The sequence below is a fragment of the Euprymna scolopes genome, chromosome 27, assembly GCF_053919585.1.
Source record: "Euprymna scolopes isolate OS-2025 chromosome 27, ASM5391958v1, whole genome shotgun sequence".
NCBI classification, from domain to species: Eukaryota; Metazoa; Mollusca; class Cephalopoda; order Sepiida; family Sepiolidae; genus Euprymna; species Euprymna scolopes.
In genome coordinates, this window is record NC_136508.1 from 91,516,839 (window position 1) to 91,533,120 (window position 16,282).

General features: G+C 30.5%; 1 protein-coding gene across 9 annotated transcripts in view; it reads right to left on the reverse strand.

The window, feature by feature from the left end:
• The window catches only part of LOC145248983 (uncharacterized), a 309,978-nt gene that overhangs the window by 37,291 nt on the left and 256,405 nt on the right, over positions 1-16,282 (reverse strand). For all 9 annotated transcript variants that reach the window (XM_080110817.1, XM_080110816.1, XM_080110813.1 and 6 more), the window contains exon 7: positions 3,034-3,294. In XM_080110817.1, the coding sequence (XP_079966943.1) occupies positions 3,034-3,294 (261 nt within the window). The remainder of the gene's footprint in view (positions 1-3,033; positions 3,295-16,282) is intronic.

A 16,282-nucleotide genomic window follows, 5' to 3' on the forward strand; every position in this document is an offset into this window, starting at 1 on the left:
GCAGCTTATCCTGCCTTGACAGAGTTCAAAATAGATTTTCTAGCTTAGTGGGAGATGCCCTTTTCTCTTCCCTGCAACCTCTTTCCCACAGAAGAGACGTTGCGAGCCTGTCTTTGTTTTATCATTATTTCCCATGGCAAGTGCTCGTCTGAGCTTCAATCTCTGGTTCTCCCTCTCCAATCTTTCACGAGAAACACTCGTCTAGCAAAAACCATTGTCAATAATTTTCCTCACTCTTTATCTGTGCCTAAATCAAAATGTAGATTCCATGAACAAAGCTTCTTTCTTAGAACTGCACGCCTGTGGAACTTTCTTCCATTTGCCTGCTTCTCAGCTGACTACAACGTGGTTGTCTTCAAGTCCAACTAACAAATTCTTGATGAACCGACCCCTTAAGTAATCCAATTTACCAAATTTCCATTACTAACGATTACTACAATATTATTCCATAGACTACTGTACATTCTATAACGCTTATCCTCGAGTGGCTTCCGGGCCTTGATAAGTTGTGACTCCTATGTAAGAAAAAAAACAAAAGAAAAACACCCAGGGTCTGCCATCGGCCACCTAATTGCACCAAGGGATTATAACACTCTTCAGCACATCCAGGTACACATTGGTGCTGACTTTCAAGCCAACTTCCAAGATGTGCGGTAGCATGATATCACCTTACTTGAAACCACATCAAAGGTCATAACCGTAGCTGGAAAATTTGTTTCCATCACTCTGGACACGTCCTTCAAATGTCGAACCGTCTGGATTTCCATTCTGAGCGTATTGGCAATGGTTCCGTTGTCATAAGTTGGATCGGTAGAGAGCATGAGTTGTACAGTGGCGCATCTCCGATCTCACTCGTTGAACATTGTGTCACTTTAAGACATGATAGAAGGCTCTTATCGCTCGTGGGATTTGTACACAACTGGCCAACTAGTAGATGGTCTGAAATAAAAGATGAAAACCGGTTTTCATCAAACGGAAATGGAATCATGTCGTCTTTTCTAGGGTGACAATTTTATCGTTGAACCATATATATATATATATATATATATATATATATATATATATATATATATATATATATAAAGAGAGAGAGAGAGAGAGAGCGAGGGGGTAAGTTTAACTTCCACGCTTTCTCTTCCTTCTCTATTTCTTTGTTAATACTATTTCGTTCAGTATGTCTTTCTTTATAATTGCAAATAACAAAACATTGCAACTACAATAAAATGTTTAATACATGATAGAAATGTATTATTATTTTAACACATACTATTTTCATTTTCTTAATTATCTTCCCTTTTTTAATATAGTATATTATTTTAATTTCCTATATCTATCTATCTTTCTATCTATCTATCTATCTATCTATCTACCTATCTATCTATATATATATATATATATATATATATATATATATATATATATATATATATATATATAAGTGAAAATGTCTGTGTATCTGTGTACATTTCCCTACGCAATAACTCTGTTAATTTTTAGTCTACAGACTCGAAATTTGATACATAGGTTACTGAGATTTGGAAAAATCGATGTGATCGGTTTTTGGACAGAAATTTGGCGATTAACGGGTCAAAGTTCAATGTTGAGAACTCTACGAAACTCCTCCGACAATTTTGGGTCTACGCACTTGAAATTTTAGATATAGGTTTCTTGGACATGGATCTAACTTAATAACTTGATTTGAGCCCAAAACAATAAATTTTAAGGGGTCATAATAGGAGTCAAAGTTTAAAAAAAAAATTAACCTCTGCGGTTTCTTCCAAATTACTCAGACAATTTCATGTTTAAATATTTGAAATTTTACATAAAGAGTATTCAGAGATAGGGCAAGCATTTCCATCAGTTTGGGTCGAAAAATTTCAGTTACCAATATATAAATGTATGTATGTATGTATGTATGTATGTTTGCATGTCTGCCTTAAACTTTCAATAGAGGCGACAGATTTTACCAAGATCAGTATCGTTTTAAAGTTCGATCTTGTATACGACAAATATCGAAAAATTGGCTAAAAACATTAATATCTTCCCCTTCAACTAGGCACTTTTTTACAGGTGGGGGTCACTTTTTTCGCCGAATTTTTGAAAGTTATCCTCTCCTTTAGATTGTCTAACCTTAATTTTAAAAAATATCGCTTCCGGTTTGGCGGTGGTCGTAACAACATAAACGTTAGGATTTACCCCGTTCTTTTCCTCCTTTGCGGTACGGGTTAGAGCCTACCTTCCTACTACCACTTTTTTCTTTGTTTTTCCCAACATACACATCCAAACACCCGGGCAACGCCGGGCGCCCATGCTAATATATCTATAAAAGTGAACGTGTCTGTATGTCTGTGTACATTTCTCTACGCAATAACTCTGTCAATTTTTAGTCTACAGACTCGAAATTTGATATACAGGTTAATGAGATTTGGGAAAATCTTTGTCATCGGTTTTCGGTCAGAAATTTTGCTGTTAAAGGGTCAAAGTTCAACGATTTGACCTTTGAGAAATCTACCAAAACTCCTCCGACAATTTTGGGTCTAAACACTTGAAATTTTAGATATCAGTTCCTTGGACATGGATCTAACTTAATAACTTGATTTGATCCCCAAAAAATAAATGTTAAGGGGTCATAATAGGGGTCAAAGTTTAAAAAATTGACAGCTTTTTTTTTTTTTTTTTTTTTGCTCAGGGAAGATATATGCTCCTTGATTTTGGATCTAACTTAACTTGATTTAAGCCCAAAACAATAAATTTTAAGGGGTCATAATAGGGGTTAAATTTTAAAAAATTGACCTTTTTTTTTTGCTCAGCATACCCCTCCAAACACCCGAGCAACGCCGGGCACCCATGCTAGTAGTATATATTTTTAATTTTCTATATGGTATAGTATATTATCTTAATTTTCTCAATTCCCGGACATTTTTCTTATCAAATAACGCGAAAAATTCATTTGCTTAAAATGAATTCACTTTTCAGTTTTCAACAGCAATCAAACTTGCTCCAAAAATTTCAACCACAAAAATAGATACGTACTATAAACTTTAACTTTGACAGATTTCTCTGAATACTTCTTTCCTTTGGTTGTAGGAATACCATTGCTTGCTTGACATGTCCACTCTCCCGCATCTTGGTACGTCAAATTCTGAAAAACTATCTTTTTTCCATTAATTCTTCTCTTTTCTATATTTCCCCATCTCTGTACCCATGCATACGTAATATTGGCAGGGTTTGCGTTAGCTGAACAACGGATTTCAGTTTTCGTCTCTTCATAAAAAATTTTAATTTCAGGGGCATCTGAAAAATGAAAATAAAATTCTGGATAACATCTGGAAAAAGAAAAGGAAAGAATATTGTGTGGTAGTATCTATATATTAATAGGATAGTGTGCGTGTTATTTATTTTCTGTGTTAGACTTACATTCAAGTGACTGTCGTTTAATTTGTTGCGAGGCTATATAATGCATGTTCACGACTTAACAATAAAGACAACCATTATACCAGTACATATATATAAAATACATTATTTATTTAGGACAAAACAAAGTAAAGTTTATACATCTGTGTAGTAATTGGGTAGTCATGTAAGGACGTGTGTTTGTGGGTTGTACGCGTTGACCTCTGTGGAAGATGTATAAGTAGAGGTTACAGTTCATATTTTACTCAGTGATATGTTGCTTAAATATGACAGTCTTGAATTGTTCATATTGTGTGCTCTATGTGTATGCATCTCACAAGTAACAATATTTAAGAGAAAAATATACAAGCCTACCTCATGTTATTGCTGTCGCTCTCCTAGTGCACGCTTATGAAGCGCGTGGTTTACACGTGTGCATTGATTGATGTCCAGCGAAAAAAAGAGGGAGAGAAAAAGGGACGTAAACGGAAGGTTATGTCAAAGGTCACCGGAAATATACGCGTGTCAAAGTTATGTTATGTTTGCGCGTGCTCTGCTCTATGCATGTGTGCTACTGCACACAGCTTGTTCTGTGTCTGTATGTTTGATCCAGACAAAGCAAATTTGGCAGGTCTAAACGGCTCACTATAAATTGTTATGGACTTCCATTTCTTGTAATAAATAATTTTACCAAGAATTCTTCATAAGTTTGGTTTCAGTTTCGATTATAGCTGATGGAACTGAGTCACTTATTTTTTTTTATAAATAATTTTACCAAGACCGCTTCATAAGTTTTGGTTTCGGTTATAGCTGAAGGAACTCAAATTATATTATATATGACTGACGTAAATGAACATTTAAAATTAAAATGTTTAAATTCAACGTGATTTCACGCGGTTAATGGTAGCCGAATTGATGCGGTCTTTGCTAATCGAGCCAGAGATGTCTCGTGATGCGGGGTTCGAATCGTTCGACTGGTATTAATCGTGACACCCTGCACTGAAGATTCCCGAAAGGATGAAACACTAGTGTTTGTATGTATTTAATTATTATAGTAAAAAAATAATTATATATATATATATATATTTCTACATAAGTTTTGATTTTGGTTTCGATTCAAGCTGATGCACCAAAGTCATATGAATATATATATTTTTTTTTAAAATCGCAACTTTATAATATATAAGCATCAATAGAACATTAACTCTATAATAATATATATGAAATCTGCAAGAATTAAAATATCATATTTAAGCATACTTTATGACCAGGATACGCTTTTTTCATAAATAATATACCGGTGCTGACGGACATATGTGCGCGGTGTAATATCCGTTGCTGGAGGGCATATTTTTAAATACACGTTATCCTCCTGAAGGTTCTTTCTATTCTTTATATCATCCAGACTTCCAAGTTGCCCCTTTAATTCAGAAGCTACTTTTTTCATCAGTAAGTTGCTAGTGTTGAGGTGCATATATTTATTGATGAAGAATATAGGTTTAAATCAAGGTTAGCCTCTAAAAGAGTTTATTAATGTTTTACACTCTCCAGATTTGTAGGTAGTGCGTTTAATCCGAAAGTTGCTTAATGAGAAAATATTTTGTGTTAAGTATATATACTATAATATCCTTTGCTACATGGGTTCAAATAAAGTTATCCTCCGGAAGAGTCTTTTAATTTTTTTAAAATCCTTCAGACTTGCAGGTTGCGCGTTTAACTAATGTTTTGACATTATATTTCTTGTGTTGAGGAGTGAATAACTATATCTGGAGTGTATGGGTTTAAATCTGGAGGTAATCTTCCAGAAGGGGTTGTTAATGCTTTACATTCTCCAGGATGTAAAAGTATTTATCTAAGTTAGCAGGGATCTGCTAACTTATATAAATACTTTTGCAGTCTTAACAAAAGAGCTCCAATAATATCAGAGCATCACCATTTACGCTGAACATTCACAGAATGCCAACATCAATATATTACATATGAAGGAGTCCTCTGTGGAATTTCCACAGGTCCCGCTAGTATGTGGTATAATCTATTTTTACATTTGCGCACGCTTACACTCTTGCATTAATTTTTCGACTAAAACAGAAACCAAAGACCAAACATAACTGCAATTGCAACTCTGTTTTCCATCAGAGATTTTGGTGTCAAACTGAAGAAACGTGTGATGTTCCTGTTTTGATCCAAACACGTGGGTGAAGACTCAACTAATTGTACAGATGCACGTAAGGTAACGTAACATGTGGTCGCAGCTGAGATTGAACTCACTACAGGAGTTTGTCGTGTAATTCAAATCGTGTCAAGGCTATCAACGGTATTTTGAAATGCCTATTAAAAAGTAAATAATTAATTTACTCACCAAAGTTTTATATCTCACAAATTGAAGATAAAACATCAATAAATAATATATTCAAATTTAAAACAAAACAAAAAAGAAGTGTTTTTTTAGAAATTTACCTGTAAAGTCCGAAGTTTAAAACCTTTTTTATAAAAAAAACACGTTGTTTTTTTTATTTTTGTTTTTTAAATGAAACCTTGGTCCTTGTTCCTTTAATTGAAAAAATAATTAGGGTTTTTTTTTTTTTTTTTTTACAAAGGCATCACCACATTATCAAGGCCCAGAGGCCACTCAAGGATAAGGGTTAAAGAGTGTACAGTAGAAATTGGTCAATATAGTAATCATTAGTAATGAAAATTTGGTAAATTTAATAACTTATATGGAACGGCTCATCAAGAACTTATTTACTTTAGACTTGAACACAACCATATTGTAGTCAGCCGGAAAGCAGGAAAACGGAAGACAATTCCACAAGCGTGCAGTTCTAAGAAAGAAGCTTTGTTCATGGAATCTACGTTTAGGTTTAGGCACAGATAAAGAGTGGGGGAAATTATTGATAGTGTTTACAGCTAGACGAGTGTTTCTTGTGAAAGTTTGGCGAGGGGGGACCATAGATTGAAGCTCAGTTGAACACTTTCCATGAAAATAACGATACATCAGAGACAAACTCGCAACATCTCTTCTGTGAGATAGAGGTTGCAAGGAGGAGAAAAGGACATCTCCTACGAGGCTACGAAGTCTATTTTGAACTCTATCAAGGCAGGACAAGTCCTTTCTAGCAGCTCCTGCCCAGATGTGGCAACAGTATTCCATCCTTGGACGTACCTGGCTCTTATATAGGTAGAGAATAGCATCAGCAGTGAGATATCTACTGGATCGATAGAAAGATCCCACCATTTTTCCAGCGGCCTTGGCAACAGATTTGATATACGTGTTCCATTTAAGATCAGGAGTAATGGTCAAGCCCAGAAGCTTGTCAAAACTTGAGGCCTCCTGAAGACGAGAGCCATTCATTTCAATTGATGACAAATGTGGATTAGAATGTTGATGATGTAAAGAGAGAAGCTTGGTTTTAGATGCATTAAAAGTAACCAGCCACTCCTTTCCCCATTGTACTACGTGCTCAAGATCAGAGGAGAGAGAATTGGAGAGAACTTGGTCGTTTACTGTCTTAGATGTGCTACCATAAATGGTAGTGTCGTCAGCATAAATGTCTACAAATGATGTACGGATATGATTTGGAAGATCATTAATATAGATCAGGAAAAGAGTTGGGCCCAGGATGGATCCCTGAGGGACACCATCATTAATACTTTGAGCTTCTGATTTTTGCCCCTCAACTACTACTCTTATGAACCTATCAGAAAGAAATGGTTTAATAATTGATAAGACTTTTCCAGCTATACCATAGCTAGCGATCTTATGAAGTAAACCTTTATGCCATACCCTATCAAAGGCTTTAGATATGTCAAGAGCAATTGCCCTAGAAAGATTGCCACCGTCGAGAGATTTGCTAATCCTATGCGATATAACTGTAAGGACATCTGCTGTAGATCTAGCAGAACGGAAACCATATTGAGTGTCACTAAGAAGGTTATTTTTGTTGAGATGTTTGATTACTTCTGTATTTAACACAGATTCTAGCAACTTACTCATGACGCACAGGAGACTTATTGGCCTGTACTGAGAGGGGGATGAGCGATCACCTGAATTCTTAAATACAGGGCATACTGATGAGATTTTCCAGGGAGATGGGAAACTATTCTCCTTAAGACAACATTTAAACAGTTTTGTAAGTATGGGCGCTAATTCAGGTTGAAGTTTTTTGAGTACTATAATTGGAATACCATCAGGGCCAGTTGCTTTACTCGAATCAAGGTTTTTGATTAGCTTCGCAACATCACGTACAGATATACATATATCACATAGCGTGTTTTCTGATACAGGAGGAAATATTGGGGGTTGGCGGTCTTGGTCGCAAAGGGTAGAATTAGCTGCAAAGTTCTTGACAAAGAGTTTGGCTTTGTCTGATGCTGACGAGATTACCTCAGGTCCATTGATAATAGTTGGGATGGAGCACACGCTTCTGTTCAGGATTCTGTTTGCTATTTGCCAAAACTGGTGGGAACCAAGCCGCTGCTCAGCTACTTTGGACTTAACAGATTGAGCATACAACACTCTTGCGTTCCTTATTACTTTCTTACAATGGTTGCTGGCAGTCCTGAAAACGGCTTTAGTTTCCATACATCTATTACGTTTGAAGCAGTGGAAAAAGTGATTTCTGTGCGCAATGGCAGCAGCACATTCTGGAGAGAACCATGGCTGGCTGTTAGGTTTTTTACATTTTTCAATTAGTTATAAGCTTAGAAAGACAGGGGTCGAATTATTCAATATATTTCACGCATTCGTAAGGTCAGTTTCTGACACACCTAGCCTATCACTTGATTGCTTTCCTACTAAAAAAAGGCCGATCTACCCTCGAAAAAAGGATAGATCGCGCCAGGTTTTTACTAATATTTTACTCCAATAAAAGTGTTATTTTTTAAATCTATTTATTTGCAAATTTAATATATTTCTATTTCCTTCTACTTTCTTCTCCAAATCATTTTTAATTCCATAGAAAAACTTTCCAACTATTTTTGGAGGAACATACATGTATTTGATGGTCTTCCGTTTTTTTTTTTTTTTTTTAGTTTTTAAATCAATTAATTGCACAACTTTCTGTCGGTTTACAAAATTAGAAAATTAGAAATTTCAATTCACAGAATCTGACTTAATTAGTGTCCCATGTCTCTAAGTAAAATTTAATAATCTGGTACTGACCAGACTCAATGTTGCTTAAATTCAGTAATCTGGCGAGAACCGGTGTGTCAACGTGATTGTGTCGTATTGATTACATAGCTTTTTCATGGTCCCTTGCCCATTCATATTATTTGGATTATGCTGAATTTTATTAATGCATAGTTTCTACATTGTGCATAATTGCAAAAAATTAAGGATGAAAATGTTTTAGCACAGGGACACGTTCGACATGATACACTTGAAGGAGGTCGGCGGTTACATCGATCGGAACGTTGTGAAAATGACACTGAAGATGAGAACAGTAGTCTGAAGAATCCAAATAATATGAATAACCAATACTCGTCTAAAAAATTCAGAACCCCCCTTGCTTTTTGTTAGTGAATCTGTGATACTATGAAGATCTGAGTCATTAAGTGCTGAGAGGCGGGGACAATAGACAGATAGGAAGTGTCTTACAATGTACAATGAAATGGGAAATAGCAAACAATGAATCTGTAGACAGCGGATGGGAGTTTGAACGCCACTGAAGACGGATCACGGTTTGGAGCAGATCGAGAGCAACAACCAGAGATGAATTAATCAAATAATTGACGAAGACGGCCTCGACAGTATAGATAAATGTGAACCTCAGTATGCAGAGGGTAGTTTCATACACACCCAGATTCCAACCGATGTGTATGGTAAGAATTGGCGTCTATGTTTTTCCTGTGTTTTACTCTATTTGTTTACATTGTGAACCCACGTGTGTTCCCATCGGAATGTGCCAGTAAAAAAGATGACAATCTAGCAATTAGAAGAATAGTTGACGAAAAATTCACGGAACACGACGTTGGGTGTCGGCGGTCTGTCGAGGTCACATAAGTTGTCACAAATCTACTTATGAATTAAACTGATTTAAAATGTTGGAGTTTGTCTTTATATTCGAGCTAACGCTAACCCGTTTTTTCTTATTACCAATCTAAGCCTACTTAATACGGTAAAATCACATTGGCACACCAGTTCTCGTCAAATCGCGGAAGTTAAGCAACACTTAGCATGGCCAGTATATGTCTGTCTGTTTGTTTGTCTTTCTGTCTCAATATTTTCAAACTCTATCTCTTCTGAACCAAAAAGGTTTTAGGGACCTCAAATTATTGTATTTTTTTACCGACCGTTTTTTATTTATTTTTTTTTTTACAGGTCATTCTATTATGGGTCTTTATCCGGTAAAAATAGTTTTTAAGGGTTAAAAGTGAGTAAAAATTGAAAAAAAAATCGTTAAAAATTTTGTACATTCATCTTAGTTTATTTTTAATCAGTTCATATGCGTCTCATGTCGATATAGTGGTGACGTCACTAGCTTTTAATGCTACAGTTTTGCTTTTGGTTTCGATTCTAGCTTGATGGCACCCAAATACGTTTTTTTTAATTTTGAACTCACGACTCTATAATAATATATAGGAAATCTGGGCAATTTAATCTATCATATTTAAGCGTATTTTACGAGCGGGCAAAGCCGGAACACCACAACCGCTAGTATTGATAAAAACATGTTCAGCTTTCATTTTCTAAATTGATTATTTTTACTTTCTAAATTATTTGACTTTTTCTATTCTATCTGCTTATTATGGGGAACATTTTGGAAAAAGAGTTCAGTTTTTAAATTAAAATTATATATTAGATTCAAGGTTATATATTTAATTTTCAATACATTTAAGGTTTTAAATTCATGATTTGGTAAATTTTCAACAGATTTAAGGTAATATATTTATGCCTCGGTTAATTTTCAATAGATTCCAGGTTATATATTCGTGCATCGGTTAATTTTCAATAGATTCAAGGTTATATATTTATGCCTCGGTTAATTTTCAATAGATTTAAGGTTTATATTCATGCCTTGGTTAATTTTCAACAGATTAAAGGTTATATATTAATGCCTTGGTTAATTTTCAATAGATTTAAGGTTATATATCATAGCCTCGGTTAATTTTCAATAGATTAAAGGTTATATATTCATGCCTGGTTAATTTTCAATAGATTTATGGTATATATTATAGCCTCGGTTAATTTTCAATAGATTCCAGGTTAAATGTTTATGTATATTTATGCCTCGGTTAATTTTCAATAGATTTAAGGTTATATATTTATGCCTCGGTTAATTTTCAATAGATTTAATATTATATATTCGTGCCTCGGTTAGTTTTCAATGGATTCTAGGTTATATATTTATGCCTCGGTTAATTTTCAATAGATAAAAGGTTTATATTCATGCCTTGGTTAATTTTCAACAGATTTAAGGTAATAAATTCATGCCTTGGTTAATTTTCAAGAGATTTAAGATTATATATTTTTGCCTCGGTTAATTTTCAATAGATTTAAGGTTATATATTATAGCCTCGGTTAATTTTCAATAGATTTAATGTATTATATTTATGCATCGGTTAATTTTACATGGATTTTATGCCTCGGTTTTCAATAGATTAAAGGTTATATATTGATGCTTGGTTAGTTTTCAATAGATTTAAGGTATATATTATAGCCTCAGTAATTTTCAATAGATTCCAGGTGAAATGTTTATGCCTGGATATATTTTCAATAGTTATATATTCATGCCTCCGTTAATTTTTAAATAGATTTAATGTTATATAGTCATGCCTCCGTTAATTTCTCAAAAGATTTAATGTTATATATTCATGCCTCTGTAAATTTTCTATAGATTTATGCCTCGGTTAATTTTACATGGATTTAAGTTTATATATTTATGTCTCGGTTTTCAATAGATTTAAGGTTATATATTTATGCCTCGATTAATGTTCAATAGAGTTTGTTTATATATTAATGCATCGATTAATTTTCAATAGAGTTTGTTTATATATTTATGCATCGATTAATGTTCAATAGATTTAAGGTTATATATTTATGCATCGATTAATTTTCAATAGAGTTTGTTTATATATTTATGCATCGATTAATGTTCAATAGATTTAACGTTATATATTTATGCATCGATTAATTTTCAATAGAGTTTGTTTATATATTTATGCATCGATTAATGTTCAATAGATTTAAGGTTATATATTTATGCATCGATTAATTTTCAATAGAGTTTGTTTATATATTTATGCATCGATTAATGTTCAATAGATTTAAGGTTATATATTTATGCATCGATTAATTTTCAATAGAGTTTGTTTATATATTTATGCATCGATTAATGTTCAATAGATTTAAGGTTATATATTTATGCCTCGATAAATGTTCAATAGAGTTTGTTTATATATTTATGCATCGATTAATGTTCAATAGATTTAAGGTTATATATTTATGCCTCGATTAATTTTCAATAGAGTTTGTTTATATATTTATGCATCGATTAATGTTCAATAGATTTAACGTTATATATTTATGCCTCGATTAATTTTCAATAGAGTTTGTTTATATATTTATGCATCGATTAATGTTCAATAGAGTTTGTTTATATATTTATGCATCGATTAATTTTCAATAGAGTTTGTTTATATATTTATGCATCGATTAATGTTCAATAGATTTAACGTTATATATTTATGCATCGATTAATTTTCAATAGAGTTTGCTTATATATTTATGCATCGATTAATTTTCAATAGAGTTTGTTTATATATTTATGCATCGATTAATGTTCAATAGATTTAAGATTATATATTTATGCATCGATTAATTTTCAATAGAGTTTGTTTATATATTTATGCATCGATTAATGTTCAATAGATTTAACGTTATATATTTATGCCTCGATTAATTTTCAATAGAGTTTGTTTATATATTTATGCATCGATTAATGTTCAATAGATTTAAGGTTATATATTTATGCATCGATTAATTTTCAATAGAGTTTGTTTATATATTTATGCATCGATTAATGTTCAATAGATTTAACGTTATATATTTATGCCTCGGTTAATTTTCTATAGATTTAAGGTTATATATTTATGCATCGATTAATTTTCAATAGATTTAAGGTTATATATTTATGCATCGATTAATGTTCAATAGAGTTTGTTTATATATTTATGCATCGATTTATGTTCAATAGATTTAAGGTTATATATTTATGCATCGATTAATGTTCAATAGATTTAACGTTATATATTTATGCATCGATTAATGTTCAATAGAGTTTGTTTATATATTTATGCATCGATTAATGTTCAATAGATTTAACGTTATATATTTATGCATCGATTAATGTTCAATAGAGTTTGTTTATATATTTATGCATCGATTAATGTTCAATAGATTTAACGTTATATATTTATGCATCGATTAATGTTCAATAGAGTTTGTTTATATATTTATGCATCGATTAATGTTCAATAGATTTAACGTTATATATTTATGCATCGATTAATTTTCAATAGAGTTTGTTTATATATTTATGCATCGATTAATGTTCAATAGATTTAACGTTATATATTTATGCATCGATTAATGTTCAATAGAGTTTGTTTATATATTTATGCATCGATTAATTTTCAATAGAGTTTGTTTATATATTTATGCATCGATTAATGTTCAATAGATTTAACGTTATATATTTATGCATCGATTAATTTTCAATAGAGTTTGTTTATATATTTATGCATCGATTAATGTTCAATAGAGTTTGTTTATATATTTATGCATCGATTAATGTTCAATAGATTTAAGGTTATATATTTATGCATCGATTAATTTTCAATAGAGTTTGTTTATATATTTATGCATCGATTAATGTTCAATAGATTTAACGTTATATATTTATGCATCGATTAATTTTCAATAGAGTTTGTTTATATATTTATGCATCGATTAATGTTCAATAGATTTAAGGTTATATATTTATGCATCGATTAATTTTCAATAGAGTTTGTTTATATATTTATGCATCGATTAATGTTCAATAGATTTAAGGTTATATATTTATGCATCGATTAATTTTCAATAGAGTTTGTTTATATATTTATGCATCGATTAATGTTCAATAGATTTAACGTTATATATTTATGCCTCGATTAATTTTCAATAGAGTTTGTTTATATATTTATGCATCGATTAATGTTCAATAGATTTAAGGTTATATATTTATGCCTCGATTAATTTTCAATAGAGTTTGTTTATATATTTATGCATCGATTAAGGTTCAATAGAGTTTGTTTATATATTTATGCATCGATTAATTTTCAATAGAGTTTGTTTATATATTTATGCATCGATTAATGTTCAATAGATTTAAGGTTATATATTTATGCCTCGATTAATTTTCAATAGAGTTTGTTTATATATTTATGCATCGATTAATGTTCAATAGAGTTTGTTTATATATTTATGCCTCGATTAATTTTCAATAGAGTTTGTTTATATATTTATGCATCGATTAATGTTCAATAGATTTAAGTTTATATATTTATGCATCGATTAATTTTCAATAGAGTTTGTTTATATATTTATGCATCGATTAATGTTCAATAGATTTAACGTTATATATTTATGCCTCGATTAATGTTCAATAGAGTTTGTTTATATATTTATGCATCGATTAATTTTCAATAGATTTAAGGTTATATATTTATGCATCGATTAATGTTCAATAGAGTTTGTTTATATATTTATGCATCGATTAATGTTCAATAGATTTAAGGTTATATATTTATGCATCGATTAATGTTCAATAGATTTAACGTTATATATTTATGCATCGATTAATGTTCAATAGATTTAACGTTATATATTTATGCATCGATTAATGTTCAATAGAGTTTGTTTATATATTTATGCATCGATTAATGTTCAATAGATTTAACGTTATATATTTATGCATCGATTAATTTTCAATAGAGTTTGTTTATATATTTATGCATCGATTAATTTTCAATAGATTTAACGTTATATATTTATGCATCGATTGATGTTCAATAGAGTTTGTTTATATATTTATGCATCGATTAATGTTCAATTGATTTAACGTTATATATTTATGCATCGATTAATTTTCAATAGAGTTTGTTTATATATTTATGCATCGATTAATTTTCAATAGATTTAAGGTTATATATTTATGCATCGATTAATGTTCAATAGAGTTTGTTTATATATTTATGCATCGATTAATGTTCAATAGATTTAAGGTTATATATTTATGCATCGATTAATGTTCAATAGATTTAAGGTTATATATTTATGCATCGATTAATTTTCAATAGAGTTTGTTTATATATTTATGCATCGATTAATGTTCAATAGATTTAACGTTATATATTTATGCATCGATTAATGTTCAATAGATTTAAGGTTATATATTTATGCATCGATTAATTTTCAATAGAGTTTGTTTATATATTTATGCATCGATTAATTTTCAATAGATTTAAGGTTATATATTTATGCATCGATTAATGTTCAATAGATTTAACGTTATATATTTATGCATCGATTAATGTTCAATAGAGTTTGTTTATATATTTATGCATCGATTAATGTTCAAAAGATTTAACGTTATATATTTATGCATCGATTAATTTTCAATAGAGTCTGTTTATATATTTATGCATCGATTAATGTTCAATAGAGTTTGTTTATATATTTATGCATCGATTAATGTTCAATAGATTTAACGTTATATATTTATGCATCGATTAATTTTCAATAGAGTCTGTTTATATATTTATGCATCGATTAATGTTCAATAGATTTAAGGTTATATATTTATGCATCGATTAATTTTCAATAGAGTTTGTTTATATATTTATGCATCGATTAATGTTCAATAGATTTAAGGTTATATATTTATGCATCGATTAATTTTCAATAACGTTTGTTTATATATTTATGCATCGATTAATTTTCAATAGAGTTTGTTTATATATTTATGCATCGATTAATGTTCAATAGATTTAACGTTATATATTTATGCATCGATTAATTTTCAATAGAGTTTGTTTATATATTTATGCATCGATTAATGTTCAATAGATTTAACGTTATATATTTATGCATCGATTAATTTTCAATAGAGTTTGTTTATATATTTATGCATCGATTAATGTTCAATAGATTTAACGTTATATATTTATGCATCGATTAATTTTCAATAGAGTTTGTTTATATATTTATGCATCGATTAATGTTCAATAGAGTTTGTTTATATATTTATGCATCGATTAATTTTCAATAGAGTTTGTTTATATATTTATGCATCGATTAATTTTCAATAGAGTTTGTTTATATATTTATGCATCGATTAATGTACAATAGATTTAACGTTATATATTTATGCATCGATTAATTTTCAATAGAGTTTGTTTATATATTTATGCATCGATTAATTTTCAATAGAGTTATTTTATATATTTATGCATCGATTAATGTTCAATAGGTTTTACGTTATATATTTATGCATCGATTAATGTTCAATAGATTTAACGTTATATATTTATGCATCGATTAATGTTCAATAGAGTTTGTTTAAATATTTATGCATCGATTAATGTTCAATAGATTTAACGTTATATATTTATGCATCGATTAATGTTCAATAGAGTTTGTTTATATATTTATGCATCGATTAATGTTCAATAGAGTTTGTGTATATATTTATGCATCGATTAATGTTCAATAGAGTTTGTTTATATATTTATGCATCGATTAATGTTCAATAGAGTTTGTTTATATATTTATGCATCGATTAATGTTCAATAGAGTTTGTTTATATATTTATGCATCGATTAATGTTCAATAGATTTAACGTTATAT